The following is a 13,887-nucleotide window of genomic DNA, read 5'->3' on the forward strand; positions in this document are numbered from 1 at the left end:
GCACCCCATACAGTGTTCTAAGCACAGCTGGGCGTGGCTCCTAAATTAAATAAAAACTCAATTATTGGAAAAAAACTAATTTTTTTTTTTGGTTTTTATGTTTTTTGGTTTATTGGATCACTCCTGGCTCTGCACTCTGGAATTACCCGTGGCGGTGACCGCTCTGCTATTGCTCCAGTCCCCCAAAGCTAAAATTCTTGCAGAAAAGAAGTGATAAGCACCAAAGCAAACATTCCAAGCACTGTGGCTATTAAAAAGTACAGGTATTGTAAACGGCTTCTCAAGCTATAAAAGCGTTGAATTACGCCATCTGCTTCGTACTACTTCTTTAGTAGTGCAAAACATGTACGATCAACTTATTCTTTCTTTTCAAACCAAATTACCAGGGGAGAGCGCGAACGCAGTCCCCCACTACCACAAATTATGCAGTCGAGTTTCCCACATTTGAGGAAATCGCAGGGGTCAGCACATCCGGAGTGCAATGGATAAGCCTCGCCCTGGGAAAACCACCTACGTGATCATGGTGTCTCCCCTGCCAGGTAAGTATGAGTTCTAATGCCCGCCGCACACCTCACCTCCAACACCACCTCCCTTTACACATATGCCCACTTAGCACGCGTGTCCTCCACATGCTCTCCTCACACCGTGACATTCACGACCCTCGCTAAAATCTCTAACGGCCAGAAATTAACACTTTTATTTCCAGTCGAGGTCACAGCATGCCCATGGTTCAGGACCAGGGGCCTCTGCGCTATCTTCATCTGCATACGACACGCCCTCTACGGAAGTCCTGGGCTTCCAGTCTTTTCAGCGCAAAGACACAGAATCTGAGAGCGGTCTCCTAGACCCGCCTATGTCGTAGGGACTGGAGGGAGCTATTGGACACCGGTGATGTCCTGACGTTGAAGGGCCTACCAGCTTTGGATTAGGACTGTACTCTCTCCGGTACTTTCTAGTCCTGTTATAAATTCTAGTCCCGCAGAAACTTTAATTTACTAAAAAAAAAAAAAAATTTTTTTTTTTTTTTTGGTTCACACTCAGCCATACATAGGATGGCTCAGCAGTACCTAGTTAGTACCACTTCAGGTAGCGTTGTTTCCTGAACTCAATCTCACTTCTGGTCTTTATTGTATTTTTTTTTTCTAGTCTTTAATCTAAGCAAAACTAAAACAAAAATAAAACCAGATTCCCTGTGATATTCTGCAAATCTGGTATGCAATATTCTTCAAGGGAAAGACCTAATAGCATCTTTGATCTTTTGGTGTTCAGCAATTTGCTTTTATTTTTTTTTTTTATTAGTGAAACACCATGAGGTACAGTTGTAGACTTACAAATTTTTGTGCTTGGGTTTCAGTTATACAATGATCAAGTACCCATCTTTCCACCAGTGCCCGTTCTCCACCACCACGAATCCCAGTAACCCTCCCACCCCTCATTCCCCCATCCCACCCTGCCTCTGTGGCAGGGCACTCCCTTTTGTTCTCTCTCTCCTTTTGGGTGCTGTCCTTTGCAAAAGAGGAATTGAGTGGCAATCATGTCCCGTTTATAGTCTACTTTCAGCATGCATCTCCCATCCTGGGCAAATCTTCCCAACACCCTTTATTTGGTGCTCCCTTCTTTATCTGAGCTGCCTTTATCCCTAGAGTATGCGGCTGGCCTCCAAGCCATGAAGTAAACCTCCTGGTATTTATCTCAGCTATTCTTGGGTGTTAGTCTCCTATTTTGTTACTTTATGTTCCCCAGATGAATGCAATCTTTCTATGTCTGTCCCTTTCTGAGTCATTTCGCTTACCATGATACTTTCCATGTAGTACCACTTGTATGTAAATTTTATGACTTCCTCTTTTCTAACAGCTACATAGTACTCCATTGTGTAAATGTACCAAAGTTTCTTTAACCAGTCATCTGTTCTCGGGCACTCAGGTGTTTTCCAGATTCTGGCTATTGTAAAGAGTGCTGCAATGAACAAACAAGTGCAGATGTCACTTCAACTATACTTTTTTGCCTCTCTGGGGTATATCCCCAGGTGTGGTATTGCTGGGTCAAAAGGGAGCTCAATTTCTAATTTTTTGAGAATTGTCCATACTGTTTTCCAAAAGAGCTGAACCAGTCGGCATTCCCACCAGCAGTGAAGGAGGGTCCCTTTCTCACCACATCTGCGCCAACACTGGTTGCTTTTGTTCTTTTGGATGTGGGCCAGTCTCTGTGGTGTGAAATGATATCTCATTGTTGTTTTGATCTGCATCTCTCTGATGATTAATGATGTAGAGCATTTTCTCATATGCCTTTTAGCCATTTGGATTTATTCTTTGAGAAAGTTTCTGTTCATTTCGTTGACCCATTTTTTGATGGGGTTGGATGTTTTCTTCTTGTGGAGTTCAACCAGTACTTTGTATATCCTTGATATCAACCCCTTGTTGGATGTGTATTCGGTGAATATCCTTTCCCATTCTGTAGACTGTCTTTGTAATTTGGTCACTGTTTCTTTGGAGGTGCAGAAGCTTCTTAGTTTAAGATAGTCCCATTTGTCTATCTCTGTTTTCACTTGCTTGGTCAGTGGTGTGTCATCTTTGAAGATACCATTAGCTTCAATGTCATGGAGGGTTTTGCCAACTTTGTCTTCAATGTACCTTATGGATTCCAGTCTAATGTTGAGGTCTTTAATCCATTTTGATCTTACTTTTGTACATGGTGTTAGGCAGAGATCTGAGCCCACGTTTTTGCATGTAGTTGTTCAGTTAGCAATTTGCTTTTTTAAAAGGAGGCTATTAATGGGGGAAGTAAAGACATCTTAGGAAAGTCTGTTCAAAAGTTAACTAGATACTTCCTACTGACGCCAGGCAGCAACAAAATCACTTGGGAGTTGTTAAAATGCACATTGGGTCTTAGCTGGGAAACATGTCCCTACAGACAGGAAACAGAAATCTGTGTTTTTATGAGGTTTTCAAGAGATTATTTTGCAAACTTATATTTAAGAAGTACAGTTCTCAAATTGTGCTGTCAAAGGGGGTGTCCAGGATGCTTGTTAGAAATGCAGAATCTCGAGTCTTATCCTGGACCTGTTGAATTCGAATCTGCATTTACTAGGTTCCCGGGAGACTCAAGTGCACATTGTCATGAGAGGCAGAAATCTGCAGGTTCTGAGCTTAAGTAGTCAACCCTGGGCTATACCTCATAAGTAGCATATACCTGGGCTATATCTTATCAGGCCCCTGCTGTTTGTCCTTATTATCTCTGATACACTCAGGGGCTTTTCAAGTTAAGATTTATAGTGTCTAGAAGAGTGGTCCCCTAAGGACTATCTTCCATTGCTCACCTAGGATGGTTTGAGTTGGTTTCCTTAGGGAGCTGATGGTTTCTCCTATGGTGTCATCAGTTTGGTCTACCTGATCTTCCCCTAAGATCTGGAAAGTTTCTGATCATTTCTGTTCCTGATTTGCTCATTGCTTTTGTCATATCCCTCCCCAGAACCTAAACAAATCACACTGACTGGAATTAGAAATTCAGGCAAGTACATGGAGGGAATTGCTATTTAATGCTAGTTGGTGCAAACAAGAGGAGGCAAGATGGAGGCAGAGAGATAGTACAGTGGATAGGGCATTTTCCTTGCATGTAGCAGGTCCAGGTTCAATTCTTGGCACCCCATATGGTCCCTGAAATCTGCAAGGAGTGATCTCTGAGTGCAGAGCCTGGAGTAAGACTTGAGCACCACAGAGTGTAGCACAAAAAAAAAAACAAACAAGTAAAGGAGGCAAGATTCTGCAGGCTATGACTTTTTTTTTGCAGCAATACATCAGTATTTACATTTAGTTCATGTATGCAATTTACACACTCACTACTGAACAAAATTGGAATGCAAACAAATATATAAATACGATAAGCATAATCAAATAAAATAACTGGCACTAGTGTTCTAAGCTGGGTGAACCTGTAAGAAAAAGTGATTAAGAAGACTGCAGCCCATGGCATTTTTTATTAAAAAAAAATGCTCAGTAGCACCATCATGATAACACTTATAAAAAAACACGTAAGATGGAAAGTTTTCACTGCTGTAATTGAGGTTAACCTGTTTTATTTAAGAGAAATTATACAGGAAATTAACAGTACAGGCAGTATTTTGGCCAACTTCTGCTTATGTCAGCTAAACGTCTTCCATAAACAAAAGCAAAAGCAAAGAAAGCCAGCCCTATGTGGACCCTCCTTAGCAATTGATCTAAGCTCGACACAAAGCTCTGACTTCATGATTGGGAAAGGTACGCATATATTAAAAAATGAGGTTATGTAAAGATAGTCACAAAAGCCTGAGTGTGTCTTTGGTAGGCTAACACTGTTTTCAGCATTGTTATTAATCATACTTATGTTTATCCTGTATTTTTTTACATAATCAAGGTGCTATAGAGGACACTATGGAAAACAATACAGCAAAATTCTCAAGCAACTGGGCCCTTAAAATCCAGTCTATTCAAAGGCACCGAGGATCAACGGGGCAGAGAGGCCCCTTAGTGGAAGGTGTTTTTTCTGTAATACTTACAAATGAAATTTTATTTTGCAGTTTTATGTATCTCATTTGGTGCTGTCAATATACTTCACTACTTACTTTTATACTTTTCTTCTACTGATGGCATCAACCACACACAAGATAAATAGAGTACCAGATATTTCTATTTCAAAGTTGTGCAAAAACTGCCACAATCTTGCTCAAAGTGTCCAAGTATCCAAATGGTAGCAAATGGGCTGCGAAGCTTTATATATCCACATGTATGAAGAAATGAATTTTATGCTGAGTTATAGAAACATTACAAAGAATATCATATACTGAGGGTAACCTGGCAAGTATCCTATAAACAGTACCTATAGTGGTTTCAATAAAATGTCACTAACCACTTCTCCCTAAGTCTCAAGTTTTCTCCACCAGAATGCTGCATTAGTATTTTATATGGAGTATAAATTAAGCCAAATTCTATCTAAATATACAAGTATGTGCTTCAAGCAATGCTTTGTGGCAAATTCACAAAACATAGAACTTCTTTGCAGATCTTTTGTCCTTACAAGAGTACATTTTTAAAGCCTTCTTTTCAGGGTCAGGTAATTTAAGATCCACGTGAAAGACAATGCTTTGCTGAACACAGAAAAAGGATCTGCATGAGCATCATGTAACCCGGCATTTGCTGGTAACTTAAAACTTAAGAGTTGTCACATATAGTTCGACGAGCCCCGAACAAGGTTGTTCAGTGGTAATGATTTTTGCAGCATTTAGAGGCCTAGATTTCAGTCTGAATTGCAACTTTTAACTCCACTGTCTGGTGTGAGTGGTTGTTATTGGTTTCTTTGAGTTCATCCCCAAAGTACAAGTCCACCTTGGGTTTCATCCCGCTGCTGCCGTGCTCCTCAGCACTGTGAGCCGACTGTGGGCCGTCTGGACACGAGGCCGTCTTGGTGAGCACAGAAATGCTACACTGGTGTGGGGAGTTTTCCAGTCGGTCGTTCTCCACCTCGGGAAGAATGCTGACGGTGGCAAAGCGAGCATGGTAGTCACTGGACCCGTGGCTACAGGACGTTTTCATGCTTTCCAGGTCAGAGCAGCTGAACTCAGAAAAATGGCTCGAGTGGGACTCGGCCACGGAGGGCACGCTGTCGCTGAGGGACGGCGCCTCAAACTCACTGGAGTTCGTGCTCTGCTGCTCGAGCAGCTGCGCGTCCATGTCCTCGCGGGTCTCGTTTATCTTCATGGTGCTCTTCTTCCTCAGTTTGCCACTTTTGGGCTTCTTTCCCGCCGGAGCTTCTTTGGACCACTTGGGGGCGCCGGACTTCCCCTCAGGCAGGCCGCTGGCGGAGCCGGCCGCATGACTCCGGGACCACTGCCGTCCTCCACGCTGCTGCTCCCGCTGCTGTGCCTGAACTTGGACGGCTTGGACTCAATGTCCACTTGCACCTCCACACTGCTGCCGTCTTTGTCCAAAGGGATGTAGGAATTCAGAATGGATCCTGCCATTGCTTTGGTGCTGGCATTATCACTAACTGTCCCCAGGCTGACAGTGCCAGATTCTCCACTTAGACTAGAACGTTCTTTCTGTACGTCTGCTTGCACCTCCAACCTGTTGAAGCAGTTCACCATGGCACTTCCAGACAGACTGCCTGTGATGCTGGCCCCGGCTAGGGCCATGGTGCTGGCCGTTTCACTCAGGTTGTCACGGATGGCCCCAATGCGGTCCATGTGGCTCCCACTGGCGCTCAGGCTGCCAGTGAGACCACCGACACTCCCCTCCCCTATGCTCGGGTTGTGTCTTGCTTCTGCTACGGAAGTTGTATCTACAGCTGTGTTAGTTCCACCAACATTGATATCATTTTCATCATCAAATTCAATCCTGACTCCTTTCCCATTGCCTGCTGAGACTCCACAACCTCCACTTCGACAGAGAGAAATTGGAACGACGCCATAAACATAAGCTAACATAATAGGGACACCGATACCTACAGTCACTGCAGCGACAACTGGAGATACAATTACAGACAATGTCACGCCACCAGCTATGGCCAAATTCCGTTTGTGCTTGGAAATATCCTTGCCTTCATATCGATTATGAATCTTCCGGCCCACATACACAGGAATGCCAATGATCATTGCAGGGATAGGAATGCCAGCGATTAAAGCAATTCCTACGGGAGCGCCAACAAGGGTTCCCAGCTGCCACAATATCTTCTTCTTTCTGCTCCAAGGTTTCTTCCCCCAGAAAGTACATCCTGATGGACTTAGAATGCAAATCTGAGATTTCTTTCATGCACAACCAACAAAATTCACAACCGCAGACGGCACAAGTCATGTGATTACAGCTGCCATCGTTCATCTTTATTATGTAAGCGGCGCAGCGTGGACATGGTTTGATATCATCAGCTGCCGCAGCAGACTCCTGACTGTAACTGATGGACGAAGAGCGAATAGTCCGGAGACGTAAACTCTGGGCTCTCTCTTGCCGAGCAGCATCGCAGGTCTGGTTGGGGTGCCAAATCTGTTTACAGTGGTAGCAAAACTCAGTGCCACAGCCTTCGCGCCCACAGGTTAATTTGGGACAGCTCGCACATCCGAACGCTATCACAGCATACCCACAGTCTGGAGCTGGACACCACCTACAATCAGGATCTGCCACAAGCCACCGTCTAAGCATAAATTCTTCATATTTTTCCATCAAGACATCATCACTTAATATTAAGCGAATATCGTGGGGATTAAAGCGTTCAGTACATTCTGGGCAGCTGATATTAACTCTGCTTTCAGAGATTTCAATCCTTAGATACTGTCGTGAGCAATCCACACAAGATCTATGGTGGCAAGTCATAATCTCAGGAAATCTGTCCTTAGAATGCCGCAAAAGGCACAAAGGGCACTCTATGAAGTCTCCAACTTGTTTGCTGATGGAAGACAACCCATTGTCAGAGGAGGTATTTGTAGAGAAAACGGAGTTCTTATCAGCACACATTTCAGAATGTATGCTTTCGATACTCGCAATTCCATCCACCCCGCCATTTAGCTCCCTTGATTTACGTTTGTTATCCTTTTTCCTCCGAAACAGAGAGCCTATTGAAATCCTTCTTTTCTTAGGTGCCTTTTTGACAGAAGGCAAGCTCACTGACGAAGCAGAAGACTGAAGATCTCGATCGGAACCCATTTGTCGATGTAAACTCATGTCTAAAATATTCATTAGAATTGAGTCAGGGTCCGTGTTTATACACAGCCCTTCATTATATTGAAAGATAAGACCGATTTCTTGTTCTTGCATTCAGATTAAGTCATGATGTAAGTAAATATTTGGTTCCCTCAGAAATCCTTGAAAAAGTTTGATGTTCAGAAGACTATTATAGATGTTCTCCAGCTCGTCCGGGCGGCCGAGGCGGCGGCGCGACTAGGCCCCTGTCCTGCGGGCGGCTGCCGAGCCCCAGCCAGTCCGGGGTAGGTTCCCGCAGCCCCGCCGAGGCGCCTCGCGGCTGCGGCGCGGCCGACGCCCAGGCAGGGTCCCTCGCGTCTCCCGGACCGACTCCTCCGCGGCGGCGGCGGCGGCGGCGGCGTCTTGACGGTTGTTCCCGGGAAGTGGCGCCGCCACAGCCATCCTCCCCCGCCCGCGGCCCCGCTGGCCCCCTGCAGGCTATGACTTTTGTCTTCCCTAAATCAAGCTGTGAAAACAATGGTTGAAGCTCTCAGGACTATTTAATGCTCGGGAATTTTTTTTTTTTTGGTCCCTATGAAATACCTACATCGTGATTCATGTGACGCTTTGTTTCTTTTTGTGCATAGGTAAGGAATCAGAAAATATTTGAATTGGCTAGTCTCAAAGAGTCTCAATGCTTTAACTACTTTTATATTCAGAAGAAAATATCATAAATTGATATAGTTTTAAATACAACTTCTGATCTCCCCTGTGCTCTGACTTCCAGAAGAACTAAGGGCATTCTGGAGAGAACTAAGACCATATACAAGTGTGAGCTACTGAAGCTACACACTGGACATCCACATGTTAAGGCAGATTCTGGGGCTTTTCTTTTCCTTTTCCTTTTTTTCAATTTATTATTAAGGCACCGTGGCTTATAACATTATTCATAATTGAGTTTCAGGCATACAATATTCCAAAACCAAGGAATGTCAACTTCCCTCCGCCATGTCCCAATTTACCCTCCCAACCCCCATGCTCCTGACAGGCTCATTTTTAAGTTTGGATGTTGTAGTTTGGACATCATACTTTGAATGTTGTTGGTTCTATGGTCTAGATATATAGATATACCATGACTCTCCATGGCTAATGTGTCTGCGGTCCCTGCCTTCTGCCCCTATTAACTCTGATACCTTGAAAGGACTTTTCAAGTAAAGATTTATAGTGTCTAGTATTGTAGTAAGACGACATTCTTTACAAGGTGTTTCTAATGAAAAATTGTGACATTTTATGAATCCCCAGAAAAATAATTGTTAGTGAAGTATCTAACTACATCCTTCTAATAAACTCCTTCTAATAATAAACATCCTTCTAATAGACTTCTTTAGACTCCTTTGCCTGATCTGTTCTCACTCTCTCTCACGGCTATCATTGTCTGCTGTTGGCCTTCTGTCCCTTAACCAACTCTGACATTCTGTCCCATGAGACTGACATTCAAGGATTTATATCTGCTCCTCTCTCTTTAATAGAGCCAGAAGTAGTTGACATGAAAAAGAACTGCATTTCATAACATAATTTAGATATTGGTTTGTGAGACACAGAGATAAAATATTCAAATATTTTGCCGAGTCCTCAGTAAATCAGTAGCCTTGCTGCTTTTTATGCCATTATTTCTACAATTTAAAAATCCCTGAATCGTGGACCAGAGAGATAGTACAACAGGTAGAGTTCTTGCCTTGCATGTAGCTGACCCTGGTTGGATCCCCAAGCACACCTTTACACACACATCTATGTCTGTGTCTGTGTGTCTGAGTTTGTCTTTGAGAATTTAAATCCAAAACTGGGCAATGAAGATTTAAAGATCTGAAGAATCTTCATTGGTAGTCCTTACTCTAAGGATGGTTGCTTAACATTAAAAAAGACTTGACTCAGAATTCCATATGGCATCCATTCTGTGTAAATTATAGCTCAATAGAACAAAACCAGAAAACCTTTCATCATCTGGAGGGCAGTTAAGTGCTGATTGCTGAATAATGTATGAGGTCTGCTGCCTGTAGATGAATAGGGCATAAAAATTCAGATCCCAATGCTTCGTGGCATCTTATGGAAGCTTATCAGGAAGGCAAAATACTATCACAGAGACATACCTGATGACATCTGTGTCAGCTCTTTAACAGAACCCTCAGGGGATATGAATGCACATTCATGTTTGAAGAATACGGACTTAAGTGCTGGAAAGATAGTTCAGGCAATTGTTCTGCATGTGGTCAACCCCTGTTCAATCCCTGGCACCACATATAGTCCCCGGAGCATCACCAGTAGTGACTCCTGAGCACAAAGCCAGCAGTAGTTCCTGAGCACTATTAGATGTGAATCCTACCAATGACAAAGAAAAAAAGAAAAATATAGGGTTATTCCAAATTTAGCAAACATTTTCTTGTAACTACAATCTAGTCTCTTAATACCAGCTACATTGTCTACCGATGTAGCTGACCCTGGGAGACAATCTGAAAGTGTCTTCCCCTAATCTAACCTCAGTGTTAAATCTTGACTATCAAATACTGGCTAATACTTATGCTAACTTTATTCACCTTCCTTGTATATACCAGAGATTCCAAAACTTATTCGGCCTACCACTACTTTTCAGAAAAATAAAACCACTCAATACACCCTGGAAAATCTATCTTCTTTATGTGAACAAACAGAATTCATCCCTTTGTTGTATTTAGGAAACTACTGCCCCATATTGTTCCAGTGACTCCTGGGGACAATACTGTCCACTTGGAGAAACACTGGTATTGACCGTTTAATAACTATATCGTTTTACCTATAGCATCTTTAGTTTTTGAATCTGAACCACTGCCTATGTTTTAGTGGCAGTCTAAAATTCAAATACCTTACTAAAGTGAAGTTTCTGGTTTACTTGTCTGACCGTAAATTATTAGAAAATACTGTTTAAATCTATCTAAAAGGGGTTGTTATTGATTGGGTTATCTTTGGTTTCTTTCAAGCTGGAGAAAAAGTCTTTCCAATCTGGAGATGACAGGCCAAGTTGTGCCGGGAAGGACAAGTGTGAGTGGGTGAGGGCATTTCCTGGACACCACAACCTCTCTCCCAAGTGGTGCTGACCCTTCATCTGGGTGCATGCCATCGTCAGGGTTGCTATGGAGATGCATTTGGGCTGGGCAGGACTGCCAGCCTTTAGTCTCTTGGGTTTGTCCTCTCAAAGTAGGCTGTGTCCCCTGTGTTCACCAGTGACTCAGTGTCCCTCAGCTAGTCTCATCTGAATCCTGGGACACACACAGCAGCCTTATCCGCTGTGAAAATGACTTTCCTCCATATTTGTCAGTGCTGTCCTTACTGCTCTGTCCAACCTCTCACCATGTGGAATGTGTGGCGCAAAACTCCATACGGAAGCCAGAGTTGTCCGTGCATGTGGTGGAACTGTGCATGAGATCCCTATAGAGATGTATTCCGAGTAAACCATGTGTTGTCACATAATCCCTGCTCAATAAATGTTTTTAATACGTGGAGGTTGGTATTTGTCCATTATTTATGCATATATGTTCTTCTTTGAAAGCTTGGGATCATACCATGGGCATTGCTTTCTAAGATGTTTCCATCTACTGGAAGTGTGCTCTAATCTTCCTTCCCCACTCTCGTTATGTTCAGGTGCCCACTTGGTTGCAGTGCACTGGGGGTATGATGCTGGGGATCACAATGGCAATGCCACCAGGATGTCCCTTGGCATTTTGGGTCAGTGTTGGGCATTGAACTTGTGCTCTCACACCTACAAGTCAGGTGCCCTATCATTGAGTCACGTGCCTGAACCCTACTTTTCATTGACTTCTAAAATGTACACCCAAGCCCACACATGTCGAGTATGTGAGTTGCCCCACATGTAACCACCACTCAGTCAAAGATGCAGCAATGTACTCTTTACAATAGCCAGAAACTGGAAGAAACCTGAATGTCCAAGAACAGATGACTGGTTAAAGAAACTTTGGTACATCTACACAATGGAGTACTATGTAGCTGTTAGAAAAGATGAAGTCATGAAATTTACATACAAGTGGTACAATATGGAAAGTATCATGCTAAGCGAAATGAGTCAGAAAGAGAGGGATAGACATAGAAAGATTGCATTCATCTGGGGGATATAAAGTAACAAAGTATGAGATTAATACCCAAGAATAGCTGAGATCAGCACCAGGAGGATTACTCCATAACTTAGAGGCCAGCCGGGTATCCTAGAGGAAAGGGCAGTTCAGATAGAGAAGGGAGCACCAAATAAAGGATGTTTGGAGGATCCTCCCAGGAGGGGAGATGCATGTCGAAAGTAGACTATGGACTGAACATGCTTGCCACTCAATGCCTCTTTTGCAGACCACAACACCCAAAAGGAGAGAGAGAACACAGGGGATTGCCCTGCCACAGAGACGGGGGGGGGATGGGGGGATGGGGGTGGGAGGGATATTATCCATGGTGGTGGAAAATGGGCACTGGTGGAGGGATGGGTATCTGATCATTGTATAATTGAAACCCAAGCACAAAAAATTGTAAATCTACAACTGTAAAAAAAAATAAAATAAAGGGGGAAAAAAAAAAGAATGGTGAGACAATAGAGGTGTAGCCTGATCATCACATTCCTAACCTTTGACAAGGAAAATGTAAATATCTGTGGATGCCCTAGCTTTAAATGCCATAAAATGATCCATTAGAATGCTAGCCAATGACTGAAGAGAAATCCCTGAAATTAAAAGGATATGAATGATGAAAAAAAAAGATGCAGCAATGTGAGAGAGGGCCCACGTGCTCTGAGACCCAGCCCAAGGATGAGGCCAGACATCTGACTCTATGTGACTTGTTCTGCTTCTGAACAGTGTTTGAATGAAATTATACATAGTGCAGTTGCTATAGAGTGAACACCTGTGTCTTCCCAAAATCCATGTAGTGAAACCTACTTAAAATGTGAAGTTTTTACGGACTCTAGGCCCTTGGAGGAGAGTAGCTTAAGAAGATTGAGCTCTTGTGATGGAACTGATGCCCTCATTAACACTGATGTCTCAAGGGCAGGAGAGATGGCTCCATGCACAGCGCATGCGCTCTGCATGCAGGAGCCCAGGTTTGGCTTATGGCACTGTAAGGTCCCATGGGCACCACTGGGAACAGCCCTCGAGCACCAAGCTGAGAGTCGCCCCTGAGCAGAGCTGGATGTGGTCCCAAAACAGCAAGAACAAAAACTGACTCCAGATGGCTCACTGGTCTCTGCTGCCCTCTTATCCCTCTGTGAGGAGACTCCTCCCTCCACACAAACTCTGAACTGGAAGCAGAATTGCAGCAGATGGAGCTGGTGCCTTGATATTGGGCCATGTAGCCTCTGAGAACTGTTTTTTTATGGTTTAGTTTGGTTTCAGGGCCACAGCTGGTGGTGCTAAGGGACTCTGACTCTGCACTCAAGGCTTACTTCTAGTTCTGGGCTCAAGGATGACTCCTGGCAGTCTCAGGAAACATTAAGGGGTACTGGGGTAGAACCCATATATATGTAAGGCAAGTGCCCCATCGTCTCTACTCCAGCCCCCTGTGAACATTGCTGAAGCTGCCCAGTCCATGGCATTTTTGCCTGGTGGCCAGAAGGGTCCAAATCATGCTCAGTAAGGCTTTTCCTGCTGTACATTTCTCACTAGGGAAGCTTATCCTCCTCGGAGGTAGCTGGGCATTTCCAGTATGACTGATGCCCATGTAAATTTTTTGAAGTATTTGACGTATGTGTGATAAGCATGTTTCTGCTGGGAATGACTGAGGAATTAGCTCCTCCATTACACAGAACGAGCTCTTCAGATTCTGAGGTCCCTCCCACCAGCGAAGGAAAGTTCCATACCCTCATGGACACAGTGTGGTGTGTGCTGCATGGCTCATTTCCCTGTGCACAGGCAAGGATCAACACTTTGCCCTGGCTGGCTGGTGACATTGCCTTGGGGCAGGGGACTGGGGACACTTGGTCCAGTCTTGGGTCTATTTATTGGACAGTGTTAATCTGTCTTATATCTACCTTGCAGAATTCTTTTCATAGTCTGAGTTGGAGTATCCTTTATCATATACTTACTTTGTGACTGTCTTAAGTTTTTACCTATAAATTAGAGTATCTGGATAAACAGAAGTTCCCCAGTTTTAAGCTGTCCAATTTGATATTTCTATTTTGTTGTCAGTGTTTTTCCTATCTTGCTCACAAAATCTTTGTATTTGA

General features: G+C 43.7%; 1 protein-coding gene and 1 non-coding gene across 2 annotated transcripts; both read right to left on the reverse strand.

Annotated features, from left to right (window-relative positions):
• Positions 1–383: 383 nt before the first annotated feature.
• On the reverse strand, positions 384–547 carry LOC130039002 (U1 spliceosomal RNA). Its single transcript, XR_008794810.1, has one exon. It is a non-coding gene; the product is annotated as a U1 spliceosomal RNA (small nuclear RNA).
• A 3,936-nt stretch (positions 548–4,483) lies between these two features.
• Positions 4,484–7,868, reverse strand: LOC130038941 (E3 ubiquitin-protein ligase RNF19A-like). Its single transcript, XM_056130755.1, is given in 3 exon segments — positions 4,484–5,857; positions 5,860–6,755; positions 6,757–7,868. Coding segments are annotated over 3 exon segments (2,511 nt in total). The 5' UTR covers positions 7,776–7,868; the 3' UTR covers positions 4,484–5,261.
• Positions 7,869–13,887: the final 6,019 nt, after the last annotated feature.

The sequence above is a fragment of the Sorex fumeus genome, unplaced genomic scaffold (genome assembly GCF_029834395.1).
Source record: "Sorex fumeus unplaced genomic scaffold, SorFum_2.1 ptg000081l, whole genome shotgun sequence".
Lineage (NCBI taxonomy): Eukaryota > Metazoa > Chordata > Mammalia > Eulipotyphla > Soricidae > Sorex > Sorex fumeus.